This window comes from Lonchura striata, chromosome 1A (genome assembly GCF_050655825.1).
Source record: "Lonchura striata isolate lonStrDom1 chromosome 1A, ASM5065582v1, whole genome shotgun sequence".
Classification (NCBI taxonomy): Eukaryota; Metazoa; Chordata; class Aves; order Passeriformes; family Estrildidae; genus Lonchura; species Lonchura striata.
Genome location: NC_140741.1, coordinates 14,576,971 through 14,590,613, shown reverse-complemented (window position 1 = coordinate 14,590,613; position 13,643 = coordinate 14,576,971). Strand labels below are relative to the sequence as shown.

The window sequence follows — 13,643 nt, the reverse complement described above, 5'->3', positions numbered from 1 at the left end:
GTTTACACCTGAATTCCAGCTTGAGTCTGACCATCAGATTTCTAGGTTTTATATGAAGACTGTCTATCAGATTTCTGAGTTACCTGTATCCACATTTCAAGTTGCCACAACAGGCCAGCTACCAGACATATTTCACACCATTCTCAATGGGACCAAAATTTTCAGCTCCTAAACTCCAGAAGAGCTTTAAAATTTTATTTTCCATGTACATATAAAAAAATCATTCAGCCCATCCTGGAAGTTCAGTAATGCAGATATTTGCATTAATACAATATAGAACATGTCCAGAAGGCCAGTGGAGAAAATCAATGTCAGTCCCCATGATGATGATGAACCAGTTTGATGACCACAGTGCTCCACATAATCTAAACCTCCATGCAGAGTTAATGTCTCGTTAACCTGTCAGGGATCTGCAATCCTAAAAAATACAGGTATCACAACCAAAACTCTAACTACAAAAAAGTTGCCTAGCAATTAAACAATTCCGAAAACCTGAAGGCTGCTGTGACTGAAGTGTGATTACTTTGATTAAGCTAGGCTCTCCTATTTCCTTGGTAGACTAGAAAATCTATATGGTATTGCATTCAGATTTATATGGAAATCACAGAAATTCAGCAGGAACTTCATGAAGAACTGTATCTGTTTATAAAAACACATTATTAATATTTTTCAAGATACCAGAGTCAAGTATTTGTAAGGGCATTTAGAATACTTTCTAAATGTCCTTACAAATAAAAACCCTAAATACAAATCCTATCAGCTTTCAAAATAGAAGCTAATAATTTCTGTCATAATTTAATACAACTTATTTTACATTAAATAGTATAATCTACTCATGGAAATACAGAATTTATAATTTCAATACTGTAAGTCTCTTGTGAATAGCTTGGTATGTCCTTTCTTGTTGTAATATAAATGCTTATTCATGTGGAATAATCCTCCCATAGATTATTACCTTAATATCTGAACTTCTAAAAGATCATTTATCATCACAAATGTTGCAACACCTGTCCATACAACCCAGTAAAGCAAATTGTCTTGTATTAGTCACAGAGAAATACCTTGGAGAACTATTTATTTGGCCTCAGAATCTACAGCTGGTAACTCTTGTTCTTCAGAGAGAAACATATATTAAGCTATTGCATTACATAAATTTTATGAAAAAAAAAAGTAAATGGAAATGGAAAATACAGAATAAAATGTTATGTGAACTGCATTTCCCTCAAACAGGTCTTATTCCAGAAAACCCATATAACATAATTAGTATTGATACAACATTAAAGCTTCCATTCTGCATGTAATTAATATGCAATTTACTTCCTAATCAAGAATGTCTTGGTTTTCACCACAGTACTATGCCCCACAGCCTCATATAGAGGCACAGAATGTCCCAGAAAGTTGTGCTTATTAAAATGATGTAGAGTGATCTTGGTGGCACTATTAATCCATTTTCTAGAAAAGAATGTACCTGAATGCATCTGAATTCCTTATTTCAGAAGTACAGATCTTTCAAAGGTATATTCAGGGATCTTGGTTCTGCATATCACTTAAGCAGGAAATCTTGGAAGTTATGGATAGTAAAGGCTTCTGTCAACAAAGAAGTTTTAGTTCTTTCTGTATAATGACAGCATTCAGACAGATTTGGCCAAAAAAGAAAAAAAAAAAAAGAAAAAAGAAAAGCAATTCAAAGGAAGTTATTAATAATTGTACCAACAGAATTCCAAGCTGTTAGTTTTAATGGATCTGCATAACAAGCTATTCTAAGCCATTTGGAACTATTCTTTAGTTTGGGCAGCTAGGTTTGTATTTCAGATTTTAAAATAATCCACAAACTCTTTTAAGTAGAAATTACTATAGAGAAGCATCTGGTACTTTGAATTTCTAGACATGCAGAATGACTTTGGAGTCTGGTACTAAATGCTCACAGTGAAAACTTTACATACCATCAGTGCTTCCTCAGCTGGTCTCTGAAGGTTAAAAACAAACAGAAGATAAGAGCGTTTCACTTCAGCCCTTCCATGTTCTAGAGCTTTCAAGTGTCCTTGTATTTTTAGCTCACAGGAGATTACAAGAAGTTTTAGGTTCATTTACTTGGCTTGTAGATTTTTGTTCTGTTATGGTAAAGACCTCTGAACAATAGACCACTGCAGAATTAAAGATCGTATCTCTTGAGTTAAATGGCTACAGCTAAGTAGCTTTATCTCACAAATCCTCCCTTTCTCACCAGGACTTAAACCCAGACAAAAGCTGAGAGTTGAATGAATCTCATTCAGCATTTGCAGTTTCCACAGGTAAGAATTATCAACATGTTCCTCTCTCTCAGACAGTATTAAAGGAATAATGGAAGAGCTCTGAGACTTCAGGTACCACTCTGAGCTATATATACCCTGAACTCTAATTCCAAGCAATGGAGAGACCACTTTCTCCTTGTAATTGTACACGTCAGGAGCACACTGCCCATGCTTCAAACAGCAAACCTAATAAAAGCTTTCAAGACAGAGTGATTTGCCTCCTGTAAGCAGGATAATGAGTTCATCAGACTTAATGGTCCTGTGAAAAGTAACCAAGTATCTTCCAGGCTTCTTGTGAATGTTAGGAGGGTGATTTACATAGGAAGCTTTAAATTTGGAAAAAAGCAATTAACCCCTGCAAAGGTCCATGAAGTTTTTAAACAGAAGCTGAGGTGATGGTTTCTTTTATGAATCAACAACCTAAGAAGCAGAAAAAAAATCTAAATATGTTGGAACTTTGAATCCAATTATCCAACTGTTAATAAACAAATGTATCTTACTGAGTTTCTGGAATGAAGAGCAAAGATGGAAACTGATAAAAAATGATGGCTACAGAACTGGAAATAGGATGAATGAATCAATGAGGGACAAAAGTAAATGTCAGTAAAAGCTGCACTTTGGAGCACCAGGGAAATTTTCACCTAGTGTAAGTTTCCTAGGCTGCACATTGACACGGTGTATGTTATCTGCAAGGCACAGCAGAGAGTTAAACACTACTGAGAGATACTCAGAGAGATCTAAAAAATCTTCAGCTTAGATACAACAAATACTACAGCTCTTCAATACATCACCTTATCTGGTTTCCATAGCCTAGCACTCTCACTTCTTTCCAACAAAGCTACAATTGACCTTCTTTTATTCCTCAGACAGGGAGTATAGGGTTAAGAGGGCAAAATCCTGAGTTGTAAAACTTCTGAGGAGCAAATTGTCTCATGACATGATGGCCCAGTAAAACATAGGAAAAAGATTTCCAAAAAAAATAGAAGAAAAGCCCCAAGTTTTTCTAAAATGAGATATTCCACAGTGGAGAGAAATACTAGTATTTCTACCCTATCCTCTGGAAAGTAGCATGAGGGTCAAGAAGAGTCTTGTGAAAATCAGCTTAAAACAAAAGGCATTCAAAAATAGGCTATAATGTTTTTCTCCCTTCAAGAAGTTCTCTAGGCAATGGTTCCAAATGAAAATCGTTTGATGTAGACTCAAATATAAATACAGAGGTCCTGTGGTTTTTCTTGATTCCTGTAAAAAAGAAATCCAAAAAATCTTTCTTTTTTTCCTGGAATGTGAGTCAGAGAAGACATTGTAAATAGATTTAATCACAATAGCAACTCGTCAGTCTTCTCTGTTATCTTTATATATTGAACTCATTTCTGAAGAATTGTGAAATTTTTCTTTCAGGTAAGCATAATTTGGAGGATTACATAGAAGATACTAAACTAACTTATGAGGTGAAAGAAATAATTCATGAGATGAGCTCCTTTACAGCTAAAATGATGCATTAAAGCTATCAATAACTAATTCTAACTTAGTGCAGTTACAATTCCTTGCATATTCCTATTAATCCTAAACTCCAAATTTAAAGTCAAACAAAAAATTGAGTGTCTTGCATGAACTGGAATGCTTTTTTAAAACAACACTTTATTTCTGAGTCCTGTACTGTTTCATTTAAAATGAAATGTGTCCAGGATTTCATCCATAATTAAAAGTGTATTATTTTTTGCTATAGTAATGGACATCCAATTTATGTTTCTGCAGATTGGTTCCTTCTCAATATTGAATAAATCATCATGCAAGGATCACCAAATTTGGCAGGGATTAATTAATTTTGTCAGCTGCTATTCATACCTTATGTAAAAGTAGTCAGTTAGGTAATAATCCAAAAATTAAATTGCAAAGAATATCACGGAACAAGCAAAGTCAATATGACTATCCTAAAACAAAACAGGAAAAAGAGGCCTTGCATTAATTGATGTATCACTGCAACAAGTTATTGGTGTTTTCCTCTTCCACAGATCTTTCATCTCAGGAAACAACTATCATACACTAAAGAAATGATATTTAGAAACTTCTTTAAATGCCATCATTACCAAAACCAGTATATTGAGACATTCATATGTCCAATTCACCCTTAGTGAAAGACCAGTTTTCTTTTTAACAAGTATCTTCTCAATTTTTTAATCTAATGAAACTTCATTGTAGTTAATTGTTTAATAGAGAAAAACAAATTAATGTCATCTGCAATACTGGGGTTTTTTTGTACCTTCACAATATATGGACATAGAACCATCCTTCTCCCTCAAGACTTGAGGAAAATTATCTTCAGGAATATTTTGTAAATGTTTCAGCACTTCATTCACAGCATGGAAAATAAAACACTAGATGAGGCTTCTTAAGAATTCAACACTTCAAATCTGTTCACTTATTTTAAAAGAAACATTAGCTCACTAAGTTCTACTTTTATTTCTGTCTCTAATTAAGGGATCTAACAGTAGGAAGAAATAATACAGGTTATGGGAAACATTATTATCTATGGGAGAGGAAGGTGATGTAATAAAAATACGTCATGAATTTGTAATGTTATCAAAATATTCCCATTTCTACAGCCTATTCAAAATATTATCCTGAGGAAAAAGGCAACCTTATTAAAATACTAGTAATGGTTTTCTGCTCCTTTAAATAAGGTTGTCTACATTTAACAGCATTTTCTTTCATACTGCACCTTTTCTTCAGCACTGCTAAGCTCTGCCTAAGTCAAATTATAAGGACTGGTAATTGTAACTGGTTTCTTACACTGTCCTCACTATCTGTGGCATCTCAAGTGTTTGGCAATGCAAGGTGGAAAATCTATCAGGAGAATTCCAACATCTGGTACATATTTCCACTTCCTCAAATTATTACTGCATGGTTGAACTGTATATTTTTGCCAGTTTGAGAGCCAAGTGTCTAACAAAGCAGCAGAGCTTTTCCAAGCTCAGGAAACAGCAAAACATTATTACATGAGAAAAGCTAAAACAATGTAAATGAAAAGAAAAAGTGTAATAGCTGTAATAAAATAACCAAGGATAGGTTTGTACTCGGAGTTCCCCTCAGCAGCATACAGTGAGTGCACAAACTGTATCATTTGAGCTATATCAGAGGATGAAATTAGGTTCAAAACATTTTGCTGCATAAGTACTTCATTGTTTTTATAAATAAGTAGGAAGATATATGAAGACATCTAATAATGAAAATATTTTTCTTGGAAAGCATACATAGTAGTAGAGATGATTAAAAGCCCTACACACTTCAAGCTCCTGGGGATACAGAGATAAGCAATTTCATAAAAATGTGACAATAATAAAAAATTATCAATTACTTCTTCTAGTTTGTGATCTAATTCATTTCCCATATGAGTTCTTCATAAATTGCTTCATTTATCAGGAAGAAATAAAGGAAATTAACTCCTAAAATATGATCAATGTAAACAGCAAAATATTCAATAATGGAAGACAGCAAAACAGAACAAACCCATTTTTTTTAAACTACAGATGACAGAAAAATAACTGAGGAGAAAAATCATTCTGTATTGCTTAGCTGTTCAGAGTATCAACAAGAGTTGAGGGCCTAAATTCCTAACAAGTAGTGAATGTTTAAAGATAACAAGTTATATAAGCAAAAGAGAGAAAGTAAAAAATAATCACTCTACAGACCTACTTTCAAGCGCCATTTGACAAATTCAAGGAAGCAAATGTAATTTCAAAATAAGATTTTTGGTGGAGACGGTAAAAGTATCATGGCTGAATTAACATTGCAAAGGTATTGCAAAATTAACCTCCAACTGGCATGTGAGAGTGGGTATATTGAAATTGAGTCAGTAAACTCTGGTAAGGGTTTATATTAAAAAAAAAAAACAAAACAAAAAAAACCAGTACCAACTGTTTTTTTTCTTTTTCTTTTCATGGAACGACAGAATCACAGAATGGGTCAAGCTGGAAGAGATCATAGTGGGTCATCTGGTCCCACTTCCCTGCTCAAGCAGGAGAAATCCTGAAAAAAATTTTCAGAATTTAGAAAAAAAAAAAAAAGGCAAACAAACAAAAAGCCATGCCAGCAAAGGAAAAGCTGATTCTTGCTCTTTTCATTTTGATTCTGTCTATATACATGGCAATCAAGGAGGTACCAGGAATTCAGAAATTCATTTCTCAAATTTGTCACAGGATTTTAATCAATCCTTGTTTTTTGCTCCTTTAAATTCCAAGAAAGTGAAACTTCACTCTTCGCAAAAGAGTAACAGATCTAAAAATGCACAACTAGATTAATTATGTGAAGGTGAATTACATGAAAATGTAACAGGAAAGACTGATTAGAAGTACTTGGTTTTGAAGAGAATGAATAAACAAATATTTCTGCAGCAGCAAATGACAAGATTTCTGGGAATTGAGAGGAAATGCTCAAAGAAGGCGACAAGGTAAGTACTCTAAGTAATTTCCAAACCTATCATAGTTGGAATTATTGAACCAGAAAAGTTATGCCCACTGCAGTGTTAGTATTTTCAGTCTGCTAGTCTTCAGCATTACTACTCTCATTGCAAAAAATTTGGCCAATGTCTCCTAAAAATGCAAATATTCACAAGATTCTCAGAATCTAGTTTGCATATAGCCCCTTCAAGATCAGGCATTTAAAAAATTTAATAATTACCACCATCAGATGGGAAAAACACAGAGCCTCTTTCAAGAGAAGAAAAACATAATCAAAGTTAATAAAAAAACAATTATTAGAGAAGCATGAAGCACATTTTGAGTAGTTATAAAAGCAATTATTTGGAATCAAAGAAAATTATATTCTGAAATTATATTCTAAGAAAATTATTATCTCCTATGAAACTGAGTTTCCAATTGAAGTAAATATTTTCCCTGGCATACAAACAATTGCTGTAAAAGAATAGTACTTCTTACATTCTACATTCTAGGAGTTGTTAGGAGACATACTGGTACTTTTATAAAAGATTATGCAAAACATGAAAATGAACCATCCAAATACTAGAGAAGATAAGATATTCATATTCCAGCAGTTCGTGACTATTGTCACACCAGTTTCCTGCTTGTCCACAGGCTGTTCTTGAAAGCATCCTAAGCTTTAAAAGATTCTAGCCAGTGGAATTTTTATTCTGACTGATCAGTTGTTTTCCTATTGAAGATAAACCAGCACTTCTCTGAGAGAGTCTCAAAGAGACAAAAAATTTCATGCAAGAGATTTTGAACTGCTATTTATCATACAAATGACAACCAACATCATGACAGAGTGGCAAAAACATTAAAGATGTGGAGGTAACTCTAGTTGTTTTAAATGCTGCTGCATCTAGAAATGTGAGACATGTTTCAGACACATAAAACCATCATGAAAAATAACTGCTGTAGATATTTATATGTGATATTTTCATACACATATAATTGACTATTTCAGCAAGAATAAAAATTGTACCTTGCTATAGACACATTTTAACACCATCTGCTTTGATTGAATAGTATGACAAATTTCTGAGTATTAAAAAAAAATCTGTTCAAAAATTTGTTGATTGTTTTTCACCATGTATTTTCACACAGGACATGAGTAAAATCACAAGACCACGTCTGATGTTCCTTTTCAGAAGGCGTCAAAGGTTTGCATCTTAGAAAAAGATGAGGATGAAATTTGTGATTTTCCAACTTGTAAAGAACTGATATGTTTTCTCTTGGCATTTTCTGATATCATCAGACTCTAATAAAGTAAAACTGACAAGCATAGCTTTCCTAAATATTCAGTATATGACATGAGTGATTTCTGGCACAGAGAAAAAGAGTTCTCTTTGTCCTGTTCATTGATGGAGGACACCACGACACTGGTGTCCCTGAATGTGCCACAAGAATGTGGCAAACCAAAGCCTGGTTTGCTTTGTGAAATATTGGAATCACAGAATGGCCTGGGTTGGAAGGGACCTTGGACGTCATCAGGTTCCAAACCCCCTTCCATGGGCAGGGACACCTTCCACTGTCCCAGGTTGCTCCAAGTCCCGTCCAACCTGGCCTTGGACACTGCCAGGGATGGGGCAGCCACAGCTTCTCTGGGCGCCCTGTGCCAGGGCCTCAGCACCCTCACAGGGAAGAATTTCTTCCTGATACCCAGCCTAAACATTCTCTCTGTCAGTGCAAAGCCATTCCTGTCACTCCAGGCCCGTGTTGAGTCTCTCCATCTTTCCTGTGGGCTCCCTTCAGGTGCTAGAAGGCCACACTGACGTCATCCCAAAGCCTTGTCTTGTCCAGGCTGAACAATCCCAATTTCCTCAGCCCTTCCTCCCAGCAGAGCTGCTCCATCCCTCTGATCCCCCTGGTGTCCCTGCTCTGGCCTGGCTCCAGCAGCTCCCTGTCCTTGCTGCGCTGGCCCTGAGGCTGGAGGCAGCTCTGCAGGGGGGTCTCAGCAGAGCGGGGCAGAGGGGCAGAATCTCCTCCTCCCCTGCTTCCCTCACCACTTTGGATATGGGAGTGTATTTCCTTGGGAGAATCAGCAGCCCTAGAGGCTGTCACCTGGGAAGGAACCATTCCAGTGATCATCACCCAAGATGCTAGAGAGACATTTTGCTGACAAGCCTGACACATAATGATCAAATATTAACTGCAGGTATTTTTCCAGCTGGAAACTGGGATAGGACCATGCAATGAGGTCTTTCACTTCTTTCCCCATCCTGGAAAACACAACCTTGTACACTGAACATTATCAGCAGAATAGCGCCTCTCTGGACAGGATTTTCACCTGCACCTCCACCTAATATAATTAAGCTTCAAAATCAGAAACTTCAATAAAGTCTAACAAAAGGTCAAAGACAAAAAGAGAAAAACAGCTTTTCCTCCATCTCAAAGACACTTTTGTGAAGAAGGGGCATGGGAATTTAGAGGAGAAACGAGAGTAAGTAGAAGACATGACAAAGGAGTTATCATGAGATAATCTTGTTTGTGTGGAACTGGAAATAAAACAGCAGAAAATTTAAAAGGAATGGCAAATGATCACAAAATCTGTATGGTTTGACAATTTTACACAGGCTTAAAACTTTGAAGGCAAAATACTGCTTGTAAGGCAAGAATATTAGAAGGTAACAAAAAAGGGAAGCAATTTCTGTGTTGTGTGTATACTTGTTACTGCTGCACCAAAAAAAATTCTTTACAGTGATACAAACACTCATAAATCTCCATGTAAATGTGGCTATGCATCTACAATCCAATAACATAAAACAGCAATGAAATCTGTGTATAAATATCAGCCGTAATTTCATCAAACTCAGTTGCTAGCACATAAAATCATTTGAAGAAAAAGAAGTGTGAAAATAAACATGAAAACATACATTTAAGAATAGATATGTTCAAAAAGAATAAAAAACATACCACCCACTTCTCAGATCATTCAACAAAATTTTATGAGTGAATAAAATCTGCCAGTATAAATCATATTTAATTAAACCTGATAGCTCAACCACAAGCACCCACACTTGTCTATTTGTTTAGGCTTCAAAATCTCAGTGTTACATTACAATTAGAGGTGAAAAACCTCGATTTTATTGAATGAGAAATGACTTGAAGTTAGTGAACGAAATACACACTTTTTCTGGGATCCAAAGGGGTGTTAAATGCAGACATGATGTGAACTGGGCACTGTGTTTTGTTGTAACCACTCCCTGTACTATGAAGAAGAACAGTTTTTTACATTGTTGGATTCTCCCCAGGTAAATCTGCACCTCTTCAACACGTTTCCACACTTCTTCCCCATTTTTGGGGTTTTGATGCAAATCTGACTGATCACAGGTGAAAGTTATTGCTCAGTCTGTAAGAAAAATCTCAAAAAATCTTCCTGTGACATTTCTGTATCTCATGAGGTTCATTCCTTTTTAAGATTCAGAAAATGATATCAAGTTAGCAAATGATGTGCTCATTTCAGAAACGCAAACCATTTTTTAAAAAAATTTATTTTTACTTTGTGTTAGACAGAGCTTAATAGCAAGTATTAAATAACTGCAATTTGGTGCAATAACCTCACTCATGATGCAATCAATTTCTCCACATTATGACATTTGTCCTTCACACTGTTTACACAGATTCTTATATATTTAATACCCATTTGCACTAGGTGTTAATTGATATGGTTAGAACAGTCAAATAGTGCTAAAACACTTCTGGAAATGGTGGAGTCTTTCAAGGGCGACTTTCAATGTATTTAGGACTAAGATACGCCACAAAAATTTAAAGAAATATCCTCGGTATTTTTTGCAGAATTGTTGCTAACACTACTTAAAAGGTAACTTAGTTGCAATATAAGCGACTCCAGGGGGCTATTAACAAATTAACTTCTTGGGTTTTAAACTCCCTTGCTCATGGTTATTATTACTTTGATTTAAGACCTGCACTTCAGATCTTACTGATAACAAACCAGGTTGACACTGTTCAGAGACTCATCACTAATTGCTCTGATCTCAAATACTTGCTGTGCAGTGTGCTTTTACTCAAGTCATGCCAAATGAGCCAATTTAGGCCATTAATGCATATATGTATTTCCAGATATTATATAACCCCTCATAGCTTTTTATTTTTAGGTAAGATTTCTACAAAATAAAAATAGGTGTGGACAACACATTTTCATCTACCATCTAAGAACCATCTCAAAATTTGGACCAAGAACTCATGCAAATCTCACATAATCAAATCTTGCATTTAACCGCAAACTGAAAATTAATTGAATGGTTTCTCCAAGACCACAGAAAATGGCAGCTGCTAAGAAGTAAGTATTAAGTTGCTCTTTTTCCTCAGTGCTACACTCTCCTTGTATCTGTTCCAAGCAGGCTCCAGTGCTATAGAACATTTTTGATCCAAATGGATGAAGAGTCCTTATTTATTTCGCATTTTAAAATACTTGTGTTTAGTGGCACACTGAGGAAACAAGGTGAGAGATGGATCATTTTCTTTGGGGATCATACGTGTTAATATTTTTTTTTAAACAGGAAAAAGTTGACACTAAAAGAAAATTATGGAAATTCTTGCATGTGCACATCCATACCTGAGCATCAAGGAGCTCTTCACATTTGTGAGAATGCTTTTCAATGGTTAATATATACTGCTTTTCAATAGCTGCCTCTTGCTGCTGAACTGTAGACTGTAGCAGTGCCTGCAAAAAAAAAAGGCACAAAATACTCAACAAATATATAAGTGGGATGTTTATTGGTAATTGCAGATCCACTAAGACTCATCTATAACCAGAATGTGGAATGCTGTTATAAATTGGAATGTGCAAGGATTAAAGTACCTTTCTATGTAATACTACCTTGTTTTCAGTCATGACTAACATTTTTTGTATCTCAGATTTCTTATACAGTCTGCCTAAAAGACAGCAGCACACAGAAGATAGAGAGGGAAAGTATTTCTGTTAAATATATTCATTTTAGTGGGACCACACAAGAAGAGGAGCATATGAAAGCTGCTGAAGAGAAGGAAAAAAAAAAAAAAACCAAAAAGAAAAAGAAAAAGGCAGACATATTTCACTGGCTGACAAAACTCCAAATCCTCTCGCCACTGTGTAAGATCCCATGGGCCAAGCATGATCTTCACAACCACAAGTCAAGTAAAAGCAGATGGAAATTCTGAGTAACATAAAACATAAAAGAATGCCCCCCCAGGATGTTCACACTTGAATGTGAAGCAGTGGAAGGCAAAGTGTGGAAAGCCAAAGTACCCAGGCAGTAACAAACAGCTGATGGGAGCAGGAGCTGTGAGTGTGTGAGCACATGTTTGTGCACACTTCTGAACTCAAACATGCTTGGCTGAGCCCTGCAAAACCTTCAGCACCTGAATGCAGAAAGGGAAAAAAAAAAACTGAAGATACATGAAAAACCAAATTATGATTTGGAGAATTATGCTCAGGTTTCCCTAAACAGTGATGGGAGCTAAACATTAACCTGGCTCATGTGATTTAAATCTTTTTCCCTGATAAAATCTTTTTGCCACTTTCCAAATATTCATCAGGCTATTTATACACAGTACACCAAACTATTCTTAACTAGTAATCAATATACTGAATTAGTCAAAATGACTGGGTAAGTTAAAACAGACATGACTTTTACAGAAAACAGACCTCTGGCCCAAATGCAGACAAAGGAAAAAAAAATCCCCATCTTTCAAACAGTCTTTATTTTAGAGATGCATTTACTTCATGGAACATAACACACACATCAAATAAAATTTCGAATACTTTAAAAAACCCCTAAGAATGTCTAAAAAAGATAAAATCTCCTGACAAGTTTTCAATTACCTTTCCAAACTTTCCACTAACTATCCTTTTATGCCAAAATTGCTGTTCTTCAGTAATGTACCATGGTAGCAGTTCTCAGCACAAGTTCAGTGATTAAAAAGGTTAAAACTTGTGCTTAATCAAACTGTAAGAATGCATTTATTGGTGTTTGCAACATATTTAGCGAACTGTAAGTTTACTTTCAAAAAAGCCAATTTATTTCTAACTAAATTAAGTTCTTTCATTCATAGAAATTTGAGCACTCAGAAAAACTGAACGCTCAAAGAAGTGTAACCTCTGTACATGAATCTTTATACTCTGCATAAATTAGAAATAGCCACATATCACTGGCAAAAGTTAAGCCTGGACCTTGGGATTTGGGTTCTTTCTTTTACCTAAATTATTGTAGCAAGGAATGTTTCATGTAACCACTACAAAAGAAAACAGAATAATTCCATTCTTAGGGAACACAGTAACAGAATGGTCATTAGGCTGCCATGGCATTTCTCAGACAGTTTCTTGCTCATGCCAAGGGTTGAGTCACTTTATGCACTTTGCTGTGCAGACTTCACTGGCAACTTCTAAAATCCTATTAAATTGTATAAAGAACTTTCAGTTTTCAATGGAATAATTATTATTCATTGCATGGCATGTAGAGGCTGTTAAATTTTTTAAATTAACTTTTTAATACTATTTATCTTTAGAAAATACATAAAATTCCATGTTCAGAAACAAAAGTCTTCCTTTTCTGTTGTACTCACTATTAACTCAGTTTAAATAGTACCACAGCGTTGATGCTGTATTTGACTCTTCCACTAGTTGGTCAAGTGAGGAGAAAGAGAAAAATCTCCCTACAGGTTTCTCAATGGTAAATACAGCACAGATGTGTGATACCTATCCAAATCTCTGGCAAATTTCAAGATAATCAACTACTCAAATTTAATAATTTAAAGAAAAAATGTTTACCAATTAGCTCATTTGCTAAACTGAAACACACATTTGGCTAGTTGATAATCAGTATCTCTAATCTTATAGTTACAATCACACTAAAAGACTTTTGATTAATTGCTA

At 35.2% G+C, this 13,643-nt stretch overlaps 1 protein-coding gene across 10 annotated transcripts in view; it reads right to left on the bottom strand.

Moving 5' to 3' along the window:
• Positions 1-13,643, bottom strand: part of CCDC91 (coiled-coil domain containing 91) — a 114,906-nt gene that overhangs the window by 41,941 nt on the left and 59,322 nt on the right. For all 10 annotated transcript variants that reach the window (XR_014951911.1, XR_013339998.2, XM_021535088.4 and 7 more), the window contains one exon: positions 11,346-11,453. Coding sequence is in view for 8 of the 10 variants with exons in the window: in XM_021535088.4 (XP_021390763.3) it covers positions 11,346-11,453 (108 nt within the window). In the remaining 2 variants the exon portion in view is untranslated. The remainder of the gene's footprint in view (positions 1-11,345; positions 11,454-13,643) is intronic.